The following is a 27,106-nucleotide window of genomic DNA, read 5'->3' on the forward strand; positions in this document are numbered from 1 at the left end:
TCCACTCAAATGGACACGCACCCTTATATCAGACTGTTGCGTTAATCGTGAATAGTGATCTCGCACTGTCGACGCTCACTCCAGCCCAATCGTTCCGAAGGAGTTAATGGCTGTTTTCGGGTAACAAAGAGCAACAAGGTTAATTGTTCAACATACCATTGAACGATATGAACCGACAGTTTTGCCGGGGCAACGGCGTTGAACACGACGGCAGTCGGAGTCGGAAAGCGGGAACAATGCTCGCCGTTTTAAAGGAAAACAAGTTCGCGAACCAGGGCCTTACACGAAAATTGTAATTCATGTCGGCAGTCGGCGAACCAGTCTATTCTCCGCACATAGCAGACAATTCGTATACAAAACATAGAAGGGTGAAGCGGGGAAGTTGCAGTATTGAGGGACGTAAGAAACAGGAGCAAAGTTTCGCCTCGCCGTAACACTGGCTTACTCATACAAAGTCAGGGGAACTAACTGCTTCGCTATTAGTTCGTGTGACAGTTAAAGTAAACTACGCATTCAACTCGAGGAGGCACTAATTCCGTGTGACCTACATCTCGTATTTACAAACACTGTTAAGCTGATATCTCTCGCTTTTTTTTCCAACCGTTGCCACGGCGGTCGTGAGCTTGCTGGATGGGACAAAACTGTTGTCTCTTTTGTCTATGAAACTAAAGGGGGATTTTGTCACGAGTAGACATCGCGAACGATGCTGGGCGCGATTGTCATTGCGAGAAACAAGATTCAAACATTGGCAGCCGACGAGCACTTTCAACTTTTAGGTTTCGTCTACTCGGAAAAGCATTTTGAACGCAGTGCGTTTGGGGTAATCGCGTTAAGATCGCGGCGTGGAATAACATAATTAAACAGCTGCCGGCTAGAGTACGGATTAGAGGGGACGCGGCAGAGCCGGAGCATAAAATCCTCATAAATGATTAAAGTGATCGTAAAATCGAGAGACTCGACGTAGACGGCAGCAAGCCCGCGGTCTGACGCGGGTTTACGTACTCGATTTAGACGGTATTAAACTTGAGGAACCAGCTACAGACGGCACTAGACCCGTTCAACTCGATGAAGACATTACTTTAAGCTGTAACTGGTACATCGGCGGCCATATTGCGTGCTTACGTTTAGAGCAACTTGTCTCCCGGCGTAGCAACGTCTGATAGCTTTGGGTTTACCGTGGAAATCCGGCGAGCACATCGGTAAATTTCTTCTCTTGTTCATATTTAATCATCCGAGGCTAATTACAAATGACAGCGAACTCGTACTACCATTTTATTTAATCATAGAGTTCACGGTGGTGCTCATCGTTCATACCTTTCATTACTATTCGCGTATTATAAGTTTTGATGCTGAAACTGCACGCTGTTTCGTGGATGAATTATCCATCTGTATATCAAATACAAACGACGCGGACAGAGCAGTATTTTTTGACCCAGTTTTGTAGTTTATCGTGACAATGGTTACGTGCTCTCGAGCCTAATAATTTGTTATTCGTAAACAAGTCATATTTTTGTCCTGTGCAAGTGCAGTACAGCATTCAATCTTGATAAGGATAAAAATTGTTTTGAAATATTTCGTGAAAACTGATACATTTTTAAATGAAATGGAATAAATGATTGGAAACTTTACACAAGTGGAAACAAATACGTTTTTTTTTTTATGTTTTTCTCTTTTAGTTTTGAAGGTATTTTGCAGTAGGAATCTTTTTTATTGTACTATTGTTTTGTAATATAGAAACCCTACTAGGACTACCATCATATATGTTCTTGTTTTCTTCATTGATTCAATACGTTGAAAATAGTTCTTCACGTAGAAACGATTTTTATATCTCCGGAATAAAGTGATACTGAATCTTCGCGTCTTCTATGTGTCAGTGTATATATGTAACGTGTCACAACTTTAAATATGCTTATTAACAGTTACATCTGGGGCAACAATTGCCCGCTTTGACCGCATGCTCATACACGGATAAATCGGAATTACGTGACCAGATAATTGCGCAAATTCGAAACGCGATTCCTTGTCGCGCGTGCAGTAAATGATATTATAAATAAATTAATATCGCTACAAGCAAGGCAGGTATAATTATAATATAAATGGAACGCCATTCGATACTATGGATAGTTAATTACCGCTGGTTTATCCGAATTACTCTAAAAACTCTTTAAAATTACTCTAAAAAAACATACTGTATTCCGATTGAAATTGGAATTTCAGCTGGTTGCAGTTAAGTTACAAAAAGATCTATTTTTTAAATCTGAATTCGAAGATAATAAGAGGTGTTTTCAATTGACCTTTAATTAATATTAGGCTCTGCCTACTCGAAATTAATTTATTACTGCACATTTCGTAATAATTTGCACGATTGGTTTCGCACTCCAGGCTCAAACGAATTGACTGGTGATGAACTTCTGGATGCAACGCAACAGAGATAAATAAATGAAATATATCGCGGTTAAACTTCACCTAGGCAACCCTGGAATTTTTAACTTTTTAGTATATCATCCTCTACATCTTGCCGAGATAATGCCAAAAATCGAAGTTTTAAGGCGAGGAATTCACTGGTTCAAAAGTTATGCATACAACAGACGTCTTTTAAGATTTCCGTGGTCACATAAAGTGTTAATTGAAAAACATCCGGAGCTCAGTTGAATAGAAATTTGCTAAATACAACAACCCGTTCGCAATCAGCCGCCCCAACATCTGCGAAAGCAGTTCGGCGGGCTGAATGCCGCGATAATCGCAGATTATTGAAACGGAAACGAAAACTTTGGCAATCTTAATGGACTGTCGTGAATCCCATCGAATATTCGCGGGTTTCCCCAGACACATTCGACGGGATAGCTCATTGAATGAAGATGGTCGCGCGATCCGCCGAACGAAGTTTGTCCTTATAATGGACGACAGCTGAAACCTAGGGGACAGTTACAAACACAAGCAAAGTTTTGTCCGTTATAATGCCACTTCGCGAAGACCATAGCCGGTGCACCAGGGCCCTCTTCCTCCTCCGCAACCTGGCTAATCCCACGTCCGCTGCATTCTGCAGTTTTGAAACTTTCCAGCGTTACTGCAATGTCGTAGCTTAAGTGTACCGGCGTAGCGTGGCCTGGTACCGGTGGTCCACACCGTGTCACTACGGATCGACAATTTATTACAGCTGCTTACCCCACGTTAGTTACGTGTTCATCGTTATTTTGAGGCATTACCTGTCCGTGAACAGACAACTTCATAGGGTACCCGTGAAGGGTTCGCTCCAATTGTGAAACGATCGTCTGCAATGCAAACGATGTTCGAAATCGCCGTTCTGTCTCCAGGAACTTCGGAACATCGACCATTAAACCTTATCGGAGGAATGAATTTTTATATCGTCTGTATCTGACTTTTTATTTACTATAATATCTCATATTTCGATCGGTGAGAATGTTTCTCTAATTGCAAGTCGCTGTGTTGTATTGGATTCGAGTTTGTTAGGCATACGTTCATATGTTCTAAATCATGAAAGATACCGGGAAACACTTACAAAATTCTTCTAATGGTCTATACAGTTGCTAGAAAATTTTTGTTCTTGGCACATTTTGTCCATAACTCATCGACTACAGACTTTCATACAATCTCACGTGTGTAGACATCGATTTAGAACAACATAAGTTAGTAACGAGAATTAAACAAAACCTTGATGAACATGATGAAAGTTCGTACAGTTTGACACAACTAAATTTGTACACGCGATTAGGAATATACTGTGCATCATTTCCAAAGAAATAGTAGCCACACAGGAGTTCCTTTCTTTCTTTAATGATCATAAAAAAAATTATTTGAATCTTCCCTTTCCAATTGCTGCATGCCGTAAAAAGCATAAAATTGGCAGTCTAGTTGTGAGTCTGAAATCTTATAGTTTCTAGGACCTGTAGCAGTTTAGAATTAACACAGGCACAATATTTATAACCGATCGCGCTCTTCTCTCACTGTATGTCGACGTGCCCGTCGGTTTCGGTGGTCATAGTTATCTTCGAAACGGTAAACTTTTATGACGACAAGAGAACGAAGAGAAAAATTCCATTGTAGCTCGCCATGGACCTCGATTGGGTCCCTAGCGTGCACGGAAACGAAGTCACGTGTCGGTGACGACTTCTGTTCTCGAGGATTTCGCTGGAGAATTTTCACGTGATCGCGGACCATACCGTTGCGAGCATACAGTGGCACATTTTGCGGCGACGTTACGGTTTCCCAGGTCAAAATGAATTCGAAATTTCACGAGCACAGCGTCATCGACTGTATGAAACGAGTTGTTCAGTTGCACCGAACTCGATTCTGTTCGTAAAAGCTGATTATCGATCTTAAAATTGTAATTGTCTCTGTTAAATATTGCGGAATATTTTCAGAAGATAGTGTGATCGGAGTACAACGTATGGTCGACTGTAAAGTTTTCGAAAAGACACAACTTTGAAATAATTTTAGAGTAGCCGTGTAGCAGTGTAGCTAGATTTTCATAAAAAAGATAAATTATTTTCAAGTAAACTCGTAAATTTATGCGTCTGTCTAATCATTCGATCATTCACTGTATGTCCCGTGTCCATATATTACTCCTCAGAACATAGAACGACGCAGACAAATATACTTTCGCCGGTTTGGCGATCCTTCGAGATCGAGTTTGCCGGTAAATCCTGGCCGAAAATTGGCTCGCGTTTCTCCATTCATTAGCGTTTCATTTTCTCACGACTAGATCCCCCAGCCAATTTAAAGCCCGAAGTTGACAAAGCCCAGATGGATATTCGGCTCCGGCTAATACCGCTTTGAATCCTTTCAGGACAATGTACCGCGCCGCTGGGTATGGAGAATGGCGAAATCCCCGATGAAGACATATCGGCCAGTTCTATGTACGATCCCAGTCTTGGTCCGAAACATGCCAGGTAAGTGAACAATGATATCGCGGAATGCTCGGGCCGCAGCCGAGCAAGTCCGCCATTTCGGTTCAACACAGGGGTTTCCGGTTTTCCGCAATGTACACGCTCAATCTCTGGACGATTTCGCCTTGATTGCGCCAGTCTTAACCGGATTGATACAAATGCGACGGTCTTGTTTAAAACTGGAACTCTTTATCGGGCGCGGGGGCGGCGCACAATGGGAACTCGTTAGCAGGAAGTGCGGTTTCCAGTAGAAAATTGGAGTTGGGAATAATTTTTTAGGCTGAGCGTTACTTGCCGCCTATCTGAACCACTGAAATAAACGAACTGTAATTTTTCATAGTTTTTGTATTGTCCTAGCGGGCCTAGTGTATTCTGCGTTATTGGCAAAAATTGCTGCAAAAGGTGTAAAAACCCTCCCTTTGTCAATTTCTCGGATTTCTATAAAATCTTTAAAAGATTATTCAGTTCTGAGGAAAATGCGATAGCCTATACAAGATTAATAAAATTATTCATTCGACATTCACGCACGTATTTCAGTACATCATATTACATAAATGCCCTGCAGTTTTTCAATCAACAAATACATTCGAGTAATTCCATTATGCAATAACAGAAACTTGCAGAACACGTCCAGGAAAATTACTAAAGTAATGGTACAGTGCAACTCATTCATTTTGACTTGTATAATTAAAAACGAGCAGCGTTGCCAGCGGAGCTGTTACCTGTAGTAGAGCGCCTTTAGCTGTTATGTCAGCAGTGCTGGCAGTTGAAATAGAACGGCCCTATTTGTTGTGCCAGCAATGCCGGTAATTGGAGCGCAAAGGGTTAACATCTACTTGAGACTAAAATCTTACAGCTGGGGCAAAGATGTAATTTTCGAATGCCCCACAATCTCTGAAATAAAAACAATTTATAGTGGGCAGTGGAGCATAGATATTTTTACTTCGTGTACTAGATACGATAAAGATTAAAACACTAACCGTACCGAGTATTACAATTGATTGATTTGTTGTTTTATAAAAATGACAAGATTGAATTAACTTAGATTTTCGGTCATCTATTACATAAAATACTAAAAGTAAAATAAGTAGCACATATGAATTACTAACCCCTTAGACTACTTCATCGATAAGGATCACGATCGTTCGAGTTCTATAAACAATTTGCCGACCAAGGAACATCGCAGATTTACGAGCAAGGTCTCCACTAATTTCTCAGTAATTTAGAAAATATTTTGCGGAAGTGGTAATATCGAAAATCGTTTAGCCCGGTAATCCTTCGACCAGGGAATGACAAAGGCAAAAGAACGACTTCCGTCGGGCATTTTTATAAACCTGCTAATATTAGTTGACTGCGTGCTTCAACTTGCGGGGGAGGTTTATTTCGCGCGATGTAACAGAGCGCATCGCCGCGAGCGTTTAACTTTGCGTCTGTACACGTAAATACAATGGTTGCTCGGACAATGGTTGGGGGAGTGCGGCGTTGGAAATAAATCTTCGCGTTAGGAGGTTTAAGCTCGATAATTCGACGTCCGCGGCGTCCGTTAAGCTCTCTAATCGCGTCGAAATTCTTTCTATTTCGTAATCTGGGTCGCGTGACGCGAACGAACGTTTCACCAGCAATCCGCTGGCCGTGTATTAGCGAGTCCACTAGGCGGGTTCGGTTTATTTCTTATTACAACGCCGAGATTAAAATCTCCAGGCTGCCCGAGGCTGACTTTCCCCCTTTCTCTCTCTCTCTCTCTCTCTCTTTCTTTCTTTCTCTCGACCACGTTGCCGTGCCTTGGCCTGCATTAAAATTTTAAAATGCAAACGGCCTGAAAAGCGCGCTTGTAAAATTCTGTTATCGAGTGTTCGAGTGAATATCAGATATTGGGGGTTGGGGAGGAACGAGAACGGAAGCTTGCAAACTGGAAATATAAAATTAATCGCGAAGTCTCCACGAGAACCGGGAGAATCAAAAATTTCTCCGCTCGTTAAGCGACGCCCAAAGATCACTACATACCAACATAGCGGCGCCATTAACTGTCTGAAACGCTGAAAATCGCACATCCTTACACATACGTGACTTTTGAACTTTTAATCTCCTAGGATTAAAACCTAGATTTTCGGAAATTTTTTCGCCAAAATGGATTACATACAAAAAAGTTAAAAATTCCTGGTTTCCTCAGATAAAGTTTAACCATTTGTTCTGTTAAAACCAGGATAAGTAAATCATTTTTATCAACTTAAAACAAGATCAAATTGCTGTCCATTTTTGTCAATACGGACGCTCCTTTGTATTTTACTAATTTATCTATATCGTAGAAGTTTTCTGTAAAAATTGATTGTTTCAATGTGCACAATTCGTCGCAACTGGATGTAACCAATTACACCACGTTTGTACGTTTGAGCTCCTTTAAAAAAAAAAATCATTATTCCGACGATCAAGCGATTACGCAATGTTGACAACGAACTTTTACTCCGAAGAGAAATCACGAACGCAGATTAGCTTTTATGGATTTCCTCGACAGTCTGTCGTTTGTCAAAAGGAGGATCGTCTTCCTAACATTTTTACTACCGATATTGCGATCTCGATTCGTAGCGAGCCTCGTTCCCCTGACAGCCAAATCGATTCGGCACATTTACGGACCAAGGCAATTTATGAGGGTCACTCGTAACGCGCCGCGGAAAATCACCGGCCGATATCTGTTAATAATGCGTTTCGATATCCGCGTTTCGTGACGGGAAGAGTAATGCCCCGAGCAAGGTAGAGAAAGGGATGGCGAAGGCAAAACGCTTGTATCTTTTCATTCTCACTTTCCAACGCTGGGTCTTGCCAGTTCACACCCCCCCCCCCCCGTCAAATGTAAACAAAATGTTGCCGAGATAAAACGGAGAGCTGGCTCGCCCGATCGGCGAGGCGTGGTCATCGTCAATGTTATCGGACAGTGTAAAAGAGACGACGACGCGTCGTATCGGAAAAGTGTTTTATTCACTGCTCGGGGATCCAGTTCTTGTCAAAAGAACAAAATCGAGTGGATGGAGAGAGCGATCGTTGCCAGCAGAGGATTAATTTGGATTCTCTTCGTTTATTTTGAAATACAGGGACGGTTGGTCATTTTTATTCGCAGCGCTCTTTGTTGTTGCATTACTTGAGCTGATTGCAGTGATAAGAACACTGCGGAATGGCTCTCGTGGGATGTACTCGAACGAACGTTTCTTTGTTGGATTTATTACCGATAATTTTTGCTGCAATGCACCGGAGATGAAAGAAAAAGAGATTTTGTTTTTTCGAGTGACCTGTAAGATGGAATTAGTGAGAAGAAATGTATCAGTATTTACTGTGAATATTTTATAAATAACTAGTTTTTAATTTGCACAGTTTAAATGTGAATCACCTTCATCTATGTAAATAGAAAATTTCAATTTACATGAAATACTCATATGTATTGCTAAAAGATTCTAACAAATAGCCAAACATCAAATTCTTTGTGAATGCTAATTTCTTTGTGAAAGTTTTTTGAAACAATCAATTTTGATATTTGTTGATATTACTGTTGAACGATCTGTATTAAGAAGTCCTTTACCATGGAGCATGGACTTTCAAAAATTAAGAAACAATCTCCGATAGGTAATGTGTTACGAATAAGAAAGTCCAAATCGTTATAGCCCAAAAGAGAATTGTGCACGGCAAGGGGTTAAAGAGTTTGTCTTAATTTGCGGATATGCATAGACGGGCATAGCCCAACAAGTACAATCAGTAGAATATCCTGTTAAAGTTCGGCCAAACATTCTGGCAGCAGCCTGCGTACAGCCGTACACGGGTCCGGTTCGATGTAACGGGGGATGGAATCGAGTGGGTGGTTGGGTTCGGGGCGGCGCGCGGGGGTGTAAGTGAACTCGACCCCTACAAATTACCTCCAATTTCGTGTAAATTCCTCGTTCCTGCGTCAGCATAATACCTGTATTAGGACGGCCAGCTCCGGCTCTTAGGCGGCAATAAATCTGTATTAGGGCGAGGCGTTGCTCCTCCTAGTAAAAGGGGTAGACCAGCAAAGGGGTGGTTTGGGGAGCCAGCTAATTTTTCACGACCGCGATCCGTTCGCGACGGTGTCTGGCGAGATTGGCCCAAATACGATTCGGCCCGGCTCAGAAATAATCTCCGTCCACCGATATCCCAGCTCCGTTCGAGCTCCGATCGCGAATAATCGGGATTCTAACCCTCGTCCCTTCGGATCCGCGAAGAATCAGTCGCTCGCGGTCGTTAATTAGACCCGGGCGCGGCTTTGGATTGTTCCTGGAGCCGTTAATCCTTCTTCGGAGTTCCCGAAGATATGTTTCAGCTGGAATTTCCGTGTGGCACCTGGGGATCGCGAACGAGGACCTGTTACCTTCGAAATGAGCGCGAGAAACTAAGGCGTTGGCTAAAATACTACTTCAAATAGTAAATAGTCTGTCTCATTTAACACATTCGCGACCGCTGACGCGAATTCACGTCCTGCAATTTTGGTTTCTGAATGCGGCAACATTAGGCGTATTAATGAGATTGGATTTAAATTTAAATTATTAATTAATTTAATGAATTAATTAATCCTTGCTTTAGCGATACAAGTTTGCGGCAACCAGCTTCAGAATTTCATTATTCTCGCCGGTTACAAATACCACAATAACATTTTTTAATTCTTACTGTTTTAAATTACATTTACTCATTTTTGTCATAAACGCATAAAATCCGGAGTCCAATTACCATAATTGCAATAGTCTATTAAATGTAATGTATCCTCTTTTATGTATCCAGTCTGACTCGCAATGAAAATTTCGAACAGGATCTACTAAATATGTGGGTTATTAATTTTCTTTAAACCAAAATAAAAACTCATTTCATTGTTGTCAATATATATAGGATGTCGCTGGGAGAGTGGTACAATCGGACAGGGGATGATTCTACATGTAAAAATAAGTCGAAAAAGTGAAACAACGTTTTTTCGCACGGCGCTTCGTTTTCGAGAAAATTGAGTTTCAAGATCCGGCTCTTTCACGTGGTTTTGGATATGCAGGAAGTAGAATTGGTTGGTCATGATCAGACGCGCCAGAGCATACCTATTTAATAGCACGCGTATTCACCACATTTTCAAACCCGATTTTTTCGGAAATGAGGAGTCGAGCGAAAAAATGTTATTCCTTTCTTTCGACCTATTTTTACATGTGCCACCCCCACCTGGCCATGTATAGCTATTAAAGAATTCATAGGTATACAATAAATATAAGATTTCTCCTTGGCTTAAGAAATTATGAGTGAGAAAATTTTCTTTCATTTCTAACACACTTACAAAATTCTAAAAGTTATGAAATTGTCGCAATTGCGATGAAATGGAACAATATTTAGTTGAAATATCCAATCCGTCAGTTAAAAAATCATCGTGTTTAATGTTCTCCACGAAATTCTCATAAATTCGAATAAATAAGCAGTAACAAGGAACAAAGCGAAATGAAAACGCTGGCAGCACGCATGCTGAAATCTCAATTTCAGAAATAACAAAGGAGTGACTCGTGTATCGTAAATCTGATCTAAGCTCACGTATCCCTAACATGATCCGAATTCCTTTCGCGGTCATCGACTCTGCACTGCGTTATCTCAGCAAGATTCCCGATAACCCCCAACACGTCACGCTAACGCACGATTATAATTATAGATGGAAGATACGTTTCCTTTGCGGTGCTGAGTCTTTCATTACTGTCTGGCAGCTGGAGAGAGATATCGTTCGATTAGGGGTTACATTGTAAATGTAAACGCGACCGTGGTGACGCGCGTTTTATCTGCGACTTCACGCAGAGAAATTACGCTGCGAATTATTGGCTGTGGGGGAGACTTTCGCGTGGAATTAAGTGTGGACTGTTATTGTTTCGATTAAGGATTCAAATGCCTTGGAATTAATCCCCTTTTCCCTGTGAACAGCACTATTAAATAACAAGCCGAGATATGTACAGTATACATTACTAAGTAAGCCATGCACATCATCTAAGCTTTATATTACAATTCTTAAATTTATTTAACCCTCGTGTCAATACTCAACATTTTCTATGATGTCCAATAATGTTTTTCATAGTTTCAATGCATATTTTTATGTATCATACGAAAACCAATAATTTCCCAATAAAATAGTAATCCATTTCAATTTTGCTGTTTGTCAATAAGAATATTGAGACACTTTTAAAATAAATTGAAAGTAGATTCCTGGTCATCTCAGCTATTGAAATAGGGGTTAAATAGCGTTTTTGAAAATGTTGAAATTAATAATATAGATATGAATTTAAAAATTTCCTACTCTATAAAGAAAATTCTATTAAATATAAAAAGCTTGATATCTGCTGTGGTTGTCTAGAAAATTATTCGTCTACTTAATTTAAAATATTCTATGCACTAGATTGCGATACTTTGAACTGTTTTTCAGATAACTGTTTACCTAATTGAGAAGCCTGATTGTTCTTTTTTTAATTGCTTATAGTGCTTAAATTAACCTATTCTGTGTGTCTGGTTGAAATACCTTAATTTCTATGGTTCAATTTCGTTTTGCGTTTATAATATTTAAAGAACTTTTCGGATCGCTATCGTCCCATAATTAAATGCCGCGAACGAAGATCGCTCATTTGCGTTTAACTATTTCGAGCGGCTAAATAAAAGTAGGAAACAAGAGACTATGTCTCTTTTGTCATCATAACGCCATTCTCGATTAAACCCAGCACAACTCCGACGTATAAAGGGAACCTCGAGAATCGACGATTGTTCCGCTTGTATTCTATTCGCGATCCAGTTCAGCCCCATTCACCAGTCGACTCCTATTCATTTGTATTTGTTCCCAATATAAGCTTCCATTAGCAGCCGTTACTTTCAAAGCAACTGACATGCACAATTAAAATAATCCTCCATTTGAAAAAACTAACCATTTCCCCATCCACAATCAATGATATTTAAAAAATTCAAAAATCCACGTCTTAATTAAAACAAATATTAGTTGCAAGACCGCCCCATAGCAAGCAAACATTTTCAAAAATTTCACACGCTCCAATCGAATCCAATACAGCCTCGAATTACTTTTAATCTATCGAAATCCCTCGGGAGCAAAATCAAGCTTTATTTAATCCCAATCTCTAAAGGCTTAGTCAATATTTTATTCTTTCATTAACCGTGAAGCTGGATTCCATATTTTCGAACGGTAACGTGTTTGAACCAATCAGCGAGTAATGAAATTTTTTAATTAACTCCCCGTGTCCCCGTTCCTCGTGCCCGCGAATTTAATAAAGACTCGCGGCCCGAGTTAATCAAAACATTATCGCTTCGGAATAATTCGGTCGATTGGCCGGGACGATTTTCCGAAGCGAGAGCATGATTTCCGGGCGAGTGTGCATCTGCAACTTTAAGCAACCCGGCTTTTGTCTTCCGTAACAAACACTGTCGTGTCTCGTTCGAGCGTTACAACGCCGACCTATATTCGGCTTAGCGCCCGGGCGTTCTCGATTTTCCTCGGCTTGAAATATGCAGCGCATTTCCATCGCATTGTTGCCGCACAAAGGTCCGGGAGTTTCGTACAGACGGTTTTGTAATCGGCGAGAGAAGGGGGAGGGGGAGAGAGAGAGAGAGAAAGCAAAAAAATGTGTATCGTAAGAACGCGAGCGCGAGAAGAGCGTTTGTGGACCACTGGGCGTGTAAACGGCTTTATGCTCGTGCAGTATAGTGAGTCAACCCTCGCTGGCAACGACGACATGTCACAGCCACGAAATTTCTCGGTCTCAGCCGATGGAACCACGCCATTATTCTTTTTCCATTAAATTTTTACTCTCTGTGCAGAAGCATAGAAAAATTGTGGAACGAAATCAGTTCCAGGCGAATTGAACTTCGAAATTCATCAATAGTACGTGAGTTGTTCTTAAGGAAGCTATTAGTTTTACTATAGTATCATATTAAGTGTTAGATAAGACAGTTGAAATGATGATTGTGGATAGCGCGATAACTTGTAGCATCTGTACAGAAGAATTATAATTCATCGAGGGCTTAATCTCGTATGTCTTAGGTTTTGATTTATTGTATAAATAACACCGTTTTTATGAAACTTGTATGGTCGTCTGCAAATAGAAATTTGTATAGTTTAGAGAAACAGGAGTCCATGACTTTCAATATTTTACGAAATTTTCTGTGGGATTCCAAAAGAAATAACAATCTATTCAAAATGATTTTAATAGATATAATGTTTATATTTGAAAAATAAAAACATTTCACTTGGGAAGCTTATAGAATAGACTAGAATATAGAGTAGCACTTAATTAAAAATCTATTTATCAGGTTCGTCCATAAATTCGACCGTTCTCCAGCATTTTGCGTCACAATCACAAACCATTTATACAAAAATGAGGTAAAGAAATTAAAATGGCAAGAAGTTGTAGATACCCAAGGTAAATGAATTGATTTAAAAAATGATAAAATGTGTTTCATTTGCATTGTTTCAAAATTCCCCGAAAATCTGAACGAACTTATGGACTGATCTGATATTTATAGGAAGGAGAATAGGTTTGCCATGGTCAGACGAATGCTACGTGTGTTTGGTGAATTTTTAAATCCAATTTTCTCGGAAGCTGAGCCACGAATAAATCAATTTCATTTGTTTCTGCATGAAGAATCACTTTATGTTTTTATTATGTAAACACATAATCAATTTTTAAATTACTATTTTTTAATATAGTTTGAAGATATTTACAGGGGCAACGATTGACTGAGCGATTGATGTTTCTGAAATTATACGGAAAGAATAATACTCTTGTTTAATGATACAGTCTGATTTAATAATACAGTGGCAGTGTAAAATTTTTTCCCGACAATTTTACGTGCCATTAAACATGTTGATAAGCCATCTTAAAGTTTGAAATCGATAGCAATTATTTTCTATAAATTATTGGAGAATAATTGTTGCGCAATAAAGATGATAAACCGACAATGTAATTATAGAATATCGTGGAGAAACTTTACAGCTATTCCGGTCGATATTCATCTCGGATGCTGCGGTTCTTTGTCCTGAAATTCTTCAACTATCTTTGGTACTGACCTACATTCATAGTCTTTCCGAACAGCTATAAGATATCGGTTTCAATTAAAGATTCAACGACCAAACTGATATTTTTGTTTGACGATAAATCGATCTGAAATATTTTCCCAGATAGCCTATATCGGATCGTCCACTGTCTTCTATGAACCGAACTAGAAATCACCAGAAATAGCGAATAGAAACATAACCTAAATAACATACATAATCAAATTTGCTCAGACACACGTCCGCAAGGATCCTATTATTATGATACATCCTCACTTCCTATTTAATATACAAGCTACTACAAAACACATAGATCTATAGATCCGTTCGAAATAAAACCTGTTATACGATTTAACCAAACTATTACTCATCCCTCTATTATTCCACAATTCGATTGTTTCCGCACGTGCAAAGGCCCACCTGCAAAACGCGGTCGCGCTATACCAGGTTTTTACATAAATCGATTCATCGAATCATTCACACGCATAAATTGCCCACGGGTCACTGGAAGCTCAACGATTTACTCGACACCTGGAAACCCGTTTGTGCAAGAGTCGCTGCGGTAGCATTAAAAAAATACACACACACGCACGCACAACTGGAATTACGCTTTGGGAGTGCAAATAGTTTCCTGCTGCGTGTTTCGGTTATCGCAATAAACCTGGCAGCGGAAACACCTCCTTCGGTTATGGTATTCATTACAGAATACCCTAAAGATACATCCGAACTCCGCGGTTTCCGCAACTAATCAAAGGAGTTCGTTTTGCAGTTCCCCGTGTACATAATCAAAGCTGCTGCGAGCAGAAGGAGAGGGATCATTTCCAGTCCCGTTGGTCGGAGAACGTGCCTGTATTACATCGCGTGAGCTTAAAATGCCAGACACGAAGAACATTCGGCTGTGCCTCGCGGCCACGCTAGCGAAACAAAAAAAAAAAAAGAAGCAAATCCATCGACCGACGGAGACTTTCTGCGAAAAAAGAACCGGTGTGTACGTCATTTTAACGGGAACGCGGCTAGACGGACGTCGAGCGTGATACAAGGGTGAGGGGCGAAACGGGTTAGGCGCGATAGGAGACATTCGCTGGCAAAAAGCTGCGATCGATAAGGGCCCGCGAGTATCATCAGGGCTACGAGAAAAGTTTTCGTTTTCGTAGCCGCTTCGGTTGTATCGTTTTTAATACTGCCACGAAAAACAGGACGCGCGAGATGCCCATGTCGAGTTCGGGTCCGTAGCCAACCGCGAGAACGACGTAATGAAAAGGTACGCTGGTTCACCCATGTCATATTTAACACTGGGTTTACGGAGCACTAAAAGTGACTATATTGCATTACTTTATAAAAATAACGAGAACGTGCTACCCACATTTTTATAATAGCAATATTTTTAAAATAATATATTCACGAAATAAATTTGCTAAAGAATTTCTCATGTATGCATCCTTAGAATCTTAATAATTTTAAATTAAAAATATTAGAACTCGTCATTGTGAAGGGTCCCGTAAACCTAGTGCTAAATACCTTGGTGATTTGGTGAATTATGGTGGGGTCAGTGATTATCGTTGTATATTATGGTGCTATTATAAAATCTGTTTCTAAAATTTTCAAACGTACTCGTTTGCATGAATCAGGAATTAAATAGACGTTTAGTTATTCTCCTACTAATTTTAATAAATCGACGATAATGTAACGGGATCTTGAGAATCTTCAAATAGTTTGATTCTTTCTTATCTAATGTATTCAGTTTCGTTATAAATTCATAAAATCCGCCGTCTCGAAATCGAGAACTCTGAATTATTCTTATTATTACTTGAATATATTATAGGCACATCGTGAATTACATTGCGATATCGATCGATCTTCTTTAGTTTTCTTCTTCACTCTTATATTCCTGACAATCTTAATAATTTTATTTTTTTCATAATTTCATCCTTGATATTTCTACTTCGTCTTAAAATTTATTACAATTGGAGAAATATTTGCCATTAAAAAACTACACTATTGATTTCCTTCCAAAATGTTGTCACAATTCTTCTATAAAAACGAAATAAAAAATGTCCGATAGCCGACAGCATCTGGGGTTTTATTTCCAAAATAAGCTTACAAAGTTTGAAGTGAATCGATTTAATGGTTTTTGAAAACGTGGTATCGAAAAATACGCTTTTCAAGCACTCAAAGCTGTATGAAGCATGCTTTTAGGACCATGCTTTGAACTTCGTTTACAACTTCATGAAACGTGCCAACATGAAACTTTCCGAAAATGTTTTGAAGGCGTACTGTGAGAAAATGACGGAAAACAGGAATGAAAATTTTCGAAGCATATGAGTAGTCTGGACATTGCAATTTGCACACTCGAGAGACTATATTTGGAGAACACTAAAGATTTAATACTAAAATCCTCAAATTACTAAATTTTAAACACTGAAATCATCAAAATACAAAATTATAAATACTAAAATATTTAAAATACAAATAGTGCATCGAAATAATTTTCGAATGAAAAGGACATGCTCCCAACAGTTGAAAGTGATAGTGGAATTTCTTTAATTTCCTTATAACACTGCGTAAACTAAGTAAACGCTGTACCACTTAGGGGTCAATATTACAGTAGCAGAGATACGTCATCCTATTTAAAAAGAATTTACTGATGACGTCAAAGCCCCTGGAAAGGATGGTCTCCGAACAAAATTTCTCGTATCATTACACCTTAAAACCGCGTAACGTTGTCCCGAAGAGCATTTCCGCAGGGCCATAAATATCGGGGACATTTTCACTTTCCGTCGCCGGTAACCCGGCCTGTATAGCATCGGACCAGGATAGATAGAAACGAATGGTGTCGAAGGAAAAAAAATAAGAATGGAAGCTCGGAGCATGACAGGCCAAAATCTTCGACGTTGGTGGGAAGGACATAGGGCGGGGAGGTGGGGAAGTGGGGGTGAAAAGGCAGAATCACGCAGACATAAAACGTCCTGCGCCGTTACGTGTGCTTTCAGCGAGCGAAGCCAACGAAAAATGGTGGCCATATTCTCCCCGACCTTCCAGCCGGGCTATCTTCCACTTTGTTACGATTCGAAAACCCCGCCGGCTCTGCTACCTCTCTCGTTCCAGTGATTTATGGACCGACAACTACACCCCCGCGCCTCTCTGTGCTCTCCTCGCGTCCAATGGTTCGTGTATTCGGCTTCTTTTTTTCGTCTTCTATTCGCCGCAAGTTCGTCGCCCACGTCGTCGTCTACGGGAACCAGGTATGGTACCGTTGGTTCCCGCTGGCACGACGACTCCCGATACGTCATATTATGTCCCCGGAAAACCCGTGGTTACCCCTGTGCCTCGCGTGACGACGTACCGACCATAAATCTTGGCCAGGTGCGCGAACCCGGCCTGTGTATCAATGCGAACCACTGGCTGCCACCGTTCTCCCAGAATTCAAACGAGTGTCCCGAGCCTGTTCCCGGGACCTGAGCCAAGATCGCTCGAGTCTTCTCGCAAACGGAATTCAGGGGTGTCCCAGCACCCCCTCCCCTCCCCCGGGAATCCGACTGACCCGATAACGATCATTAAACGTGATCCGAAGGCCTTCCCGTATCGCCAGAGCGCGAAACAATTGCTTTACTCTTACAATTAGTCCTTCGAGCACTATGGCCGACTGCTGGTTTCTTTCCGCGATGATCGATGATGTACCACGCTGTACCAGTGTGATTTAGGCTTTCTGGTCTTTTTCATAGCCGTTTACAAATTGTAGGAAGTGAGTGTCGCATATAACCAGACCATGTGCGATTAATACATTGTGAATTTTATGCATTTGTGACAAGTTTTGGGCGGAGTACGAAACAGTAGAAAAATTTACAGAATTTAAGTATACGTTATAAACACGTTCGGTAAAGTTCGGTCTGAATTATATTCAATTAATCATGTTATGTTATAAATTAATTAATTCCTGACTGCAAGTGCTTTTCAATCACGGTTACGTACATGTCCAACGAGTATTAATTACAATATAATTAAACTTGAAAATCAGAACATATTTACATACGTTCGCAACCCAATGAATTCATGTGACAAATAGACAATTTACGTTGCAAATAGAAATTCACAGCAATTTTGCACAGGCATCAACGCAAGGTTCAAACAACTAATTCAATTCACTCGACTATCCTCCGTCTATTACATCTTCTTCATCCAACCATTCGCTCCGCCTATCCCCGATTTACGGACACGTTACTATCTCAGACATAGGTAGGCTATTTACGACGACAGAATTATAAAATCCTAGCGGCGCGGCTTCGATAACGCTATACCTGGACATTTAGAATGCCGCGGCTGTCACAGTTTTACGCGGACCAGTAAAATTTTCATTCAACAGTTTAAGTTTCTTCAAATGATTCTTTGATACGGCTTGCCAAAAGTATCCTCAAATGTAAAGTTTATTGCCACACGAAATGAGAACGACGTAATCGCCGTAGGGCGGGAGGCGGCGGAGGAGCAAGAGGGCAGAAACGGGAACATAATTTTAAAGGGAGTTCTTTGTTCGGGAGTGCTCGCAAGGATTTACAGTGGAAGTTACTTTTAATAAATTCCGCTCGAACGTTCCCGGAGAATAGGTGGCCGAACAAATCTGATAAACGAACGTCCTGCCGGTCTTAAAGTCCGCGCGGCCGACTCCGCCACTCGAAGAGAACACCGTTTTAATAGGCGAACTCTATTTTAATAAAGCCAGGGCAGCGGAGCGGCCGTTTCACGAGCCCCTTCCCCCCTCCCCCCTGTCCGCCTCAACGTTCCGCGGAAATAAAATATACGGCCCTCCGACCCGCTATATCTTGGAGATCAATCGGTAACTATTAAGTTGGCCGACCCTTAAAATCCTTTATCCGTAAAAGCCGCCGCCGCCGCTTTCAACGTTAATCCCCCCCCCCCCCAAATCTCTTTGTTTCCCCGGGGTCTATTCCTGCATCCGGTCTCTGACTCCCCGTTTCATCGCACGAGAGCACTCTCTTATCCGATATCATTCGCTCCGAAAACCCGGTGACATTTTTATCGTAATTGCGCCCCTCGACACAGATCCGGTTCGCGGCGGAAGCATCGCGGTTAAATCTCTGAACAAGAAAATTGTTTGCAAATAATTGCGAACCGTTTTAACCCCCTGACGGATCACCGATACATCGAGTGGATCTTAACCCTTTAGTTGTGAGTATTCGCGGTACAGGTTCTCAGGTAAGAAGAACAAGAGGGGATAGCGATTTTCTTATTTCAATACACAATGGTACACTTAAATTCTTGCAATATTTGTACTGCTCCATACATTATCTCTTTTTGTTATAAAATCTGCAGTTCAGTTACAACATTTGATTATATCGAATGTACTTCAACATAGTGAATATAATTAATATTAAAACGAACTTGAACAAATAGAGTCTGTTGACTTGCGATTTTCAGGATTCAAGCTCGTATTTCGTTCTCAGTAACTTTTTCCGAATTTAACCTGACCCCTGTCCATCCAGAAGACCAGTCCTTTCTGACCGTATTCGGCTAGAATTCATGTGAAATGATTCATTTCGAGGAGGATCGTGTAGTCAGTCTGCTTAACATTCCACCGCATTTCAACTATGACAGTTCGCCCCCTCCAGCAGTCTGACAGCGAGACGAGATGGGTAGTCAGCCCCATTCTGACCCAAGTCATATTTGTTTAGTCAGACGTCGACGAATAATTTTTTCCCGGATTTTAAGTGGACGCTGGAAATATCGCAGACAGTGCCCTGGATTTGCACTGATCTTTTCTTTGAAAAGCATTAGAATGCGGCTAGACTTCGATTTGCTAAAATTATTCAATTTATTAAATCATTTTTGACGTATGAGACTTAATAATACCTTTTCAAAATCCGAAGATTCGCGTCTAACCAGGCGATGCCACAGCCAAACCGGAAAAGTTCGATGAAACGACATTTTTCCGATGGAAGGAGTCCGCTGTATCCGGTGGAAGTAAAAAGTGTCCCATTCTTTCCATTATAATCCATCCATTGGTTCGAGCGCAGCACCCTGCTGCACACTGCACACGGGCGCAACAGCCACGATTTGCATTTCGGCGGCGGCGTTCCCTTTCCCCCAAATATTGACGTGCACTTCCGAAAGTTCGCACAACGCCGAAACAAACTTCAACTTCGTCTTGCGAATTTATAGAAAATTCTGGCCGCGACATGTAGGTCAGGCCCGACAAGAATCAACGGGCAGACCGATTTTCCGATAGAACAGATCGGAACGGAACAGCGGTGCGCGCCGCTGCATTTCGCTATCTTTAATAATCCCCGAAGAGTACTACAATATCGCGGAGCAGCTACGCCACGGAGATTAGTGCTTTGGCTCCTCGGAGCCCGGAATTAGAATTGAAAATCGGCCCGGGAAGGAAATACCGTCGACATATCGGCGAATGGGACGTTGCGCGGCCTTACCTACTGCATAAAGTTCCCATGAAAGGCGGGGTTCACATACTTTCGGATTGATTTAAGACCGTTGAGGAACGCGGATCACCGGCCGTTATTGAATATCAATACTTACAATAAATCGCGACGTTGAAGCCGTTCGCGTTCCTCGAGATGCGATCGATCGAACCAAGTCGACCAGCCGCGGTTTGTTCTCTTTCGCGGGAAAACGTTTGCAAGTGTAATCACAGACGATAAATTTTGGATTTAGATCCACGAATACGCGATTAAATCTGATCAAATACACAGCCTACTACAGACTCGAAATCGTACTAAAAATGAAGTATGTGGAATATTCATTCTTGCTGATACTAATATTCACAAATAGTTTTCAGACTGATTCTTTCACCGTTTTCGTGTTACGATTCACAAGTTGTGTACCCAGGAAAATTATTAGAGCAACGATTGAAGCTCTACCCAACTCTACTTTGCGCAGCTTCCTTTTTCAGTTCCTGCGAGCATTTTTCGCGTTCAGTATAAGTGACCGACAAGTCAGACGGTAAAGAATTTTCCGATGTTTACCGAAAAATTGAACTTTGTATTAGGAGAATATGATATCAAAGGAGGTGGCACCAAATTCAGTAGTATAAGTCAACGAAAAAGCAGGCGGTTGAAATTGTCCGCAGTAGTATGGATCAACGACAATTCAGGCAGTCGAAAATTTTCGAAAAATCACGTTTTGTATTAGGAGAACATGATATCGAAGGAGGTGGCACGAAATTCATTAGTATAACTCAACGACAAGTCGGCCGTTCGGTAAAAATTGAGGGTTCTTTCATTACATGATCTTTATTTATTCATTGTTGATTCATACATAAAATGATTGTGTTAAATTACAATAAACATGTTTATATGCAATGTGGATTGCGCGTCGGGAACCGTGTTATCGCACATGGCAACGTCCAGTAATTTAAGGTCTTCTCTGTGCAAGCGCAGACGAGCAAATTAATAGCGAGGCAGTTTCGAGTGAATGCGTCGTCGAAAGCCACAAATAAAGTTCGTTGATAAACTTCGAAGGAAACGTTTCAATACCGACACAGTCTAACTTCCGATTTCTGACGCGTTCCGATTTGTTTTAATCAGCAAACCATTTGCAATCGATTGACAATGTTTCCATAGCGACATTGGGAATTGTAACAAACATTGTATTGCTTTTAATAAGCGATGGTGAGGAGGTTTTTGTTTAGATTGTATTTGTTCGAAATACGATTCACGAGGTCTCGGGATCGAGGAACGTACAAAGCTACGAGTTCTACCAACAAAATAAAGCGTGCATAGTTGTTCGATTTGCTACACTCGTTCGGCGAAGCCCGTAACCGCTCCTTTCTGACTGTGATATTTTCTGATTTAGGGTAACGAGCGAAAACCGTATCAGAGTATCGAGTTCCCGCGAAGGAGTTCGACAGTCGATCCGCCTCGGGCTGGCATTATTCCGTCGCGTGGTGGACGCGCTGGCGATAACGAAAATCTATTTCGTCGCTTCCGCGTTCCGCGACGAGCGTATGAAACGCGTCTTCGGGCTCGTACGCTTGTGTGTACCTGTGTACCTGTGAGCGTCTACACGGTGTCACGAAAGTAATTAACACCTGTGTGCAGGGTAATTTTCCGCTACCTATTCTGTACATTTTAGAGGTTGAAAAATATATAACTCCTGTAATCTTGATTATTTTTACTGGAAAAAAATTAAGTACGCACTTCAAATAGCTATCAATATGTGTACAAAATTCTAATACAAAAAGTGTAATAGTTCTTCTGAAAAAAAAATTCCTAAAAATTGGTGACATAACGGCCTGGAAAAGCAGAATACCGCCTTAAGAACGGGGTTGTTTCACAAGTATTCGTTCAAGATGTGTGAAAACACTCTTGGCACGGATGACTATTTTTCCCTGACACCGCGTATATGCACGACGACGAGAAGGACGAGGCCGACGTGCACGTTCCCCGATTCGCAGTACCGATTTCGCAGTGTATAGCGACTACGTATCAGGCCTGCACGCCGCGTTTCTCTTTATTCTACTTCCTGTCCCAGCGAAACCGTGAGCAACCGAGACGAAATTCTCGTTAGCGATAACGCGAAATTGTATTTGCAATCATCGGTGACGCGGCGCGTCTGCCTTATCGAGTTTCGCCACCCTCTTCCGCGAGTTTTCGAACTCCGGGAATTTAGCGTCCTCGAATCTATCTTCTTCACGATGTGTACGTTTAGAGAGCTACCTCTGCCATCAACGACGACGTCGACGACGCATGGCGTCGCGCCATGATCGCAGATTTGTGTCAGTTCGAAGCGGATATTGGGTTTTCAAGTCGATTTTATCGATCCGATCGAAATTTGATTTCCCCTCGGAGTACCTCGCCCGCAAAATTGAAGCCAATCGTTTCGGACTGAGGGAGCGTTGCAAATTCTTATCGCACAGGTTTTCGAAACGATTAGAATTTCTTCGGAAGTCAAGATCCACTTTTACCGTCGTCTACTTTTGCAACACAGAGGTTATTATCAGTATTTCTCGTAGAAACGCTAGAATTTATTTATGGTAATTAGAATTTCCAATAACGTAACTTTTGTGCGAATTATCTAAACTGTTACAATCTTTAATCTAGCAGTTTAGGACAGTATCATGAGAGGCAATTTTTTAACAAATATAGTAAGTCCATGTAATGGTTAATAATTTCGCAGTTAATGCGACCATGCTAAAATAAACTATAAATAAATAAATAAATACAAATAGTTAAAGGTATAAAGAAACTGCCAGCAAACTCACATATTTGGAGCTTTGTGTTAACAATATTCAAACATCTACTATAATAAAAATCGCGGAGAATAAACTTGATGTCGTCATTTTTATAAGTGAATGCTTGCTAGTTATTTTTAGCGCTGTAGTGTTAAAAATAAGTTTGAATTTCAACGGAAAAAAAATTGCGAAAACTATCATGACAGGAGTGCTTAAATTAGCAGATAATTTAGTGTCTCTTTTTCTGGGAACGAGTAGCCTTGTGCGAAAAATTGGACCAAAGTAAGCGAGCTGTTTCCGGGATCCTTATTTCGAGCACGCGCGCGGACGAATCTCGCCTGACGTCATTACTGACCTAGCACGGGCATCCTGTGCAACTTTGTTTCACAGGATTGAATTTAGGCTTTGCACGATAACGCGAACTTTAAGTCGGTACAACGAGGCCCGAAGTTGCTGCAGCGAGTTGTCGTCTCATGAAAGGTGAATCACGTATCTCGACGTACGAGCCACCGGGCGAAAGAGTTTCCGGTCGTGACGGGGACGACTTTTGCGGATTGTCGTTTCTAATGTATGACGAGCCGGAACTTTGTTCCCGTTTTAGTTTATGGAAGCTTTCATTATCCTCGCGCTTTCGCCGGGGGCTTTGTACTTTGGCAATTTCTCTTTGTAAACACGGCCAAAGCTTCCGCGAATGGAACACTCGATTTATCGCGGCTCTATGAATCTCCGCTGACCTTCTTTCTGTTAATTGATGCTATCGCGTCCGTGATTTTCCACGATGGATTACAGACAAAATTAATTTCACCCGCATACCACTGAATACCGTTCGCATACTATGGAAAATTTCCGTTCAAGAATAATGAAAATATATTTCGCGATTGCGATATTTTTACAGAGAATTCTTGTACATGATTTTGCAAATAATACTTCTCCGTGTTTAATTTCATAAATATCATTGGAGAATTTATCATTTTATAACTACATTGAAATATGCCAGGAGCTGTACCCGTTTTATTCAAAAGCTTGTGCCATGCAAAGAATTACAAGCTCTAGCGGCAAAAATGAAACACGTAGGTTTAGCAATAACATTTTTCGACATTCTTTAAAACATTTGCATCAGAATTTTATCATTTTTACGCGCTTATAGTGCTAATCTTCAACTGTGAAAAATAAAGAAGTATATTCTAAAGAAAGCAGAGATTTGTAAAAATGTTTTATACACATACAACTTTTGAACTAGTAATCTCCTAGGATTGAAACTTGGATTTTCCATATTTTTCGCCAAAATCCACGGGATTACATAAAAAGAAGTTAAAAATTTCTGGTTTCCTGAGGTAAAGTTCAGCCCCGCAGTCCGGTAATGAAATAAACTTTTAGCTGTCGCATAAAGTAGAGAAATGATTGTCTTACAGAACGACGGATTTCGACGCAGATTAATTAGACGAAGCTCTGTGCTCCTTCATAATCCGTTCGAAAAAGTTCGACAAGACTTTTTGCCGAGGCCAATATTTCAAAAGCGTGAAGGCAGGTTAGTGTACCGTAAAAATTGCAACGTGCACGCGCGCGAGCGGCATGCATTCTCCGCGAAATATCCTAGTTTGTCGACGTTGTAACCGGTTATGCATACATTTTTTTCATCGATGCATTTCGCGTTCTTTTCAGGAAATCCTGCGGGAACGAGAAATCCTCGACGAACGGGAAAATGCTGCCGCGCTTTATCCTCGATATCGGCGGATCGGAAGTGTAACTTTCTAACGACGAATTCCGGGTGTGTGTACGGAGCAGAATGGCGTGTAGGTGGTGAAAAAAAAAAGCGCGGCGAAGCGCTTAACATGGCCCGGGAGGGAAATATTCATCGGGAACACAGTCGCCGGGACAAAGTCAACGACGTATTTCGCGAACTGTCCCCGGCTGAAATATGCCCGGCCACGCAATTTTCATCGGTGTTCCGAGCGGCGGATCCGCGCCGGGGTTTTGCACGGAAAGTTTCCGCATTTCCGCGGACACCGGGTCGGTCTGGCTTTGTTTTCCGGGGCGAAACTGGAACAGTCGAAGCATCGATTAAACTGCAATTATTCAACGGGGCCCCTGGCGCCGCGTGAAAGTTTCCTTAAAATTTATTTAAATCGGTCACATAAATTACGGGAAGCGAGAGTCTCGCGAGCCATCGCATCGGCCCGCTGCTGCTGCTACCGCTGCCGCTGCGAATTCCATTGCTCAAATTTGTGGGAACAGTTTCGGTATCTCGGTCAGTTGCGTGGGTATTTCGCGTTTCGATTGTTCCGCTTCTATTGTCGAGCCGACAAGCGGCCGTTGTAACCGGTTCGGGTCGCGTTTAAGTGTCATGGATGGGCTCCTTAGTCGTTTCGGTCGCTGGGGAAATTAAGCGAAGTATTATTAAAAATGTACCGCCGCGGTCAAGATAATGCTACACTCTGAAACAGCCGGGTTCGTGCAATTTTGATGTCGCTCTTCATGTTGGCGAGAAATTAACTGAAAGTTTATTTCGCGAACAATGCGAGAGGTGGGTCGGGGATTAAAAGTTAAATCGATCTTATCAACTTATTCTGGAGTCTCGACATTTTTAGTAATGAGGTCCCTGAAGTGCCCTGAATGAAATATATTAAATTATGCAAAATTTGACAAAATATTTATATGCACTCACGCTATTGAAAACTGTAGTTTTTGGTCCGTCGTCCGAGGGTTGACTATCAACAATTTTTCGATGAAAATTCGGTGCTCCTTTAATTTTTCGCGACAGTGTAAATAATATTGCGAGATTGGGCAGGCTTGAGTAAACCGGCTCAGAATTCGCAATGAATAAATTGTTAGTTTGACTGGCGGCCCACATCGGGCGCACCTTGGACAATTAGTTTCGTGCAGTTTGTCAGTGTCGGCCTGGGAATCGGCTTACGAATTTTCGCGCGCCAAAAACTCGACAACACAAAGAGACACGGTTCACGAAAGACCAATGAAACACCGAGCGGGTTGTACTGACGAGAAGTTTACCCCTGCCCGCATGAAAGGCACCGGCCAGCAAGAGAATGATCAAGCGGCATCGAAACGCTGAAAATAGGACCGCGTCGCATGTGCAGATTGAGTTTGACTTGCGGAAGCTCTCCATCGAGATCAACCCGGATGTGTCCCGCCATCTGCAACTGGCGGCAAGGGTACCCGGGCCCGAGATAAGATGATGCGGTATTATAAATGTATAAGCCGGCACATTTTTATCCCGTTTATCGTCCTTAACGGTGGACTTTGAAAAAGGACCCCCCGAACCCAGGAATGATGTCGATATCCCTTTGCCATTGCTATCGGAGTCGCTTTCCCACGGAAGCTCAAAGGGTCGAAGGCCTATGACGGCGAAAAATCGAGTTATATCCTTTTGGATGGGTTCTAGAAGAAGATTTATACTCTTCAAAGATAATTTTTAGTTCACGTTAGACCTGGGTGGTATATGTGTCAACAATGGAACTCACTGGTCTTTAGAAAAATTTTGCTTCGCCAGAAAAACGTCGTTTCATTTAATACCTGTACGAAAAATAAAGAGTACATTTAATTCTGATTACAGAGAATGGCATATGGAAAAATACGAGAAAATTATTTAATAAAACCGTATTGTTTAATTACAATGGGATATTTTTATCTGAAACAATTATTTAAAGTACATTTCTCCACAATGTTAATGGATCATAGACTCCGGATTCTAATGCAAAATAACATCATTTCTTTCCTCAGTAATATTCTAATCAGACGAAAATAATGCAGCATTTTCAAACTCATTAAATATTTTTTTTATTTTACATTTGAGCTATTCATTTTCCATCCACAGCCTAATCATTAAACTGCATCGAAAAAATGTCGATCATTGAACTTCTGTAATTTGATATAAAAAGTCGCACACTCTGCCTGTGCTCATTTTCAAACTTGAAAAGAGGA

General features: G+C 41.2%; 1 protein-coding gene across 2 annotated transcripts in view; it reads left to right on the top strand.

Moving 5' to 3' along the window:
* Ddr (discoidin domain-containing receptor 2) overlaps positions 1-27,106 on the top strand; it is a 307,075-nt gene that overhangs the window by 169,946 nt on the left and 110,023 nt on the right. For both annotated transcript variants that reach the window (XM_076793322.1, XM_076793321.1), the window contains one exon: positions 4,808-4,910. In XM_076793322.1, coding sequence (XP_076649437.1) covers positions 4,808-4,910 — 103 coding nt within the window. The remainder of the gene's footprint in view (positions 1-4,807; positions 4,911-27,106) is intronic.

This window comes from Halictus rubicundus, chromosome 9 (genome assembly GCF_050948215.1).
Source record: "Halictus rubicundus isolate RS-2024b chromosome 9, iyHalRubi1_principal, whole genome shotgun sequence".
Lineage (NCBI taxonomy): Eukaryota > Metazoa > Arthropoda > Insecta > Hymenoptera > Halictidae > Halictus > Halictus rubicundus.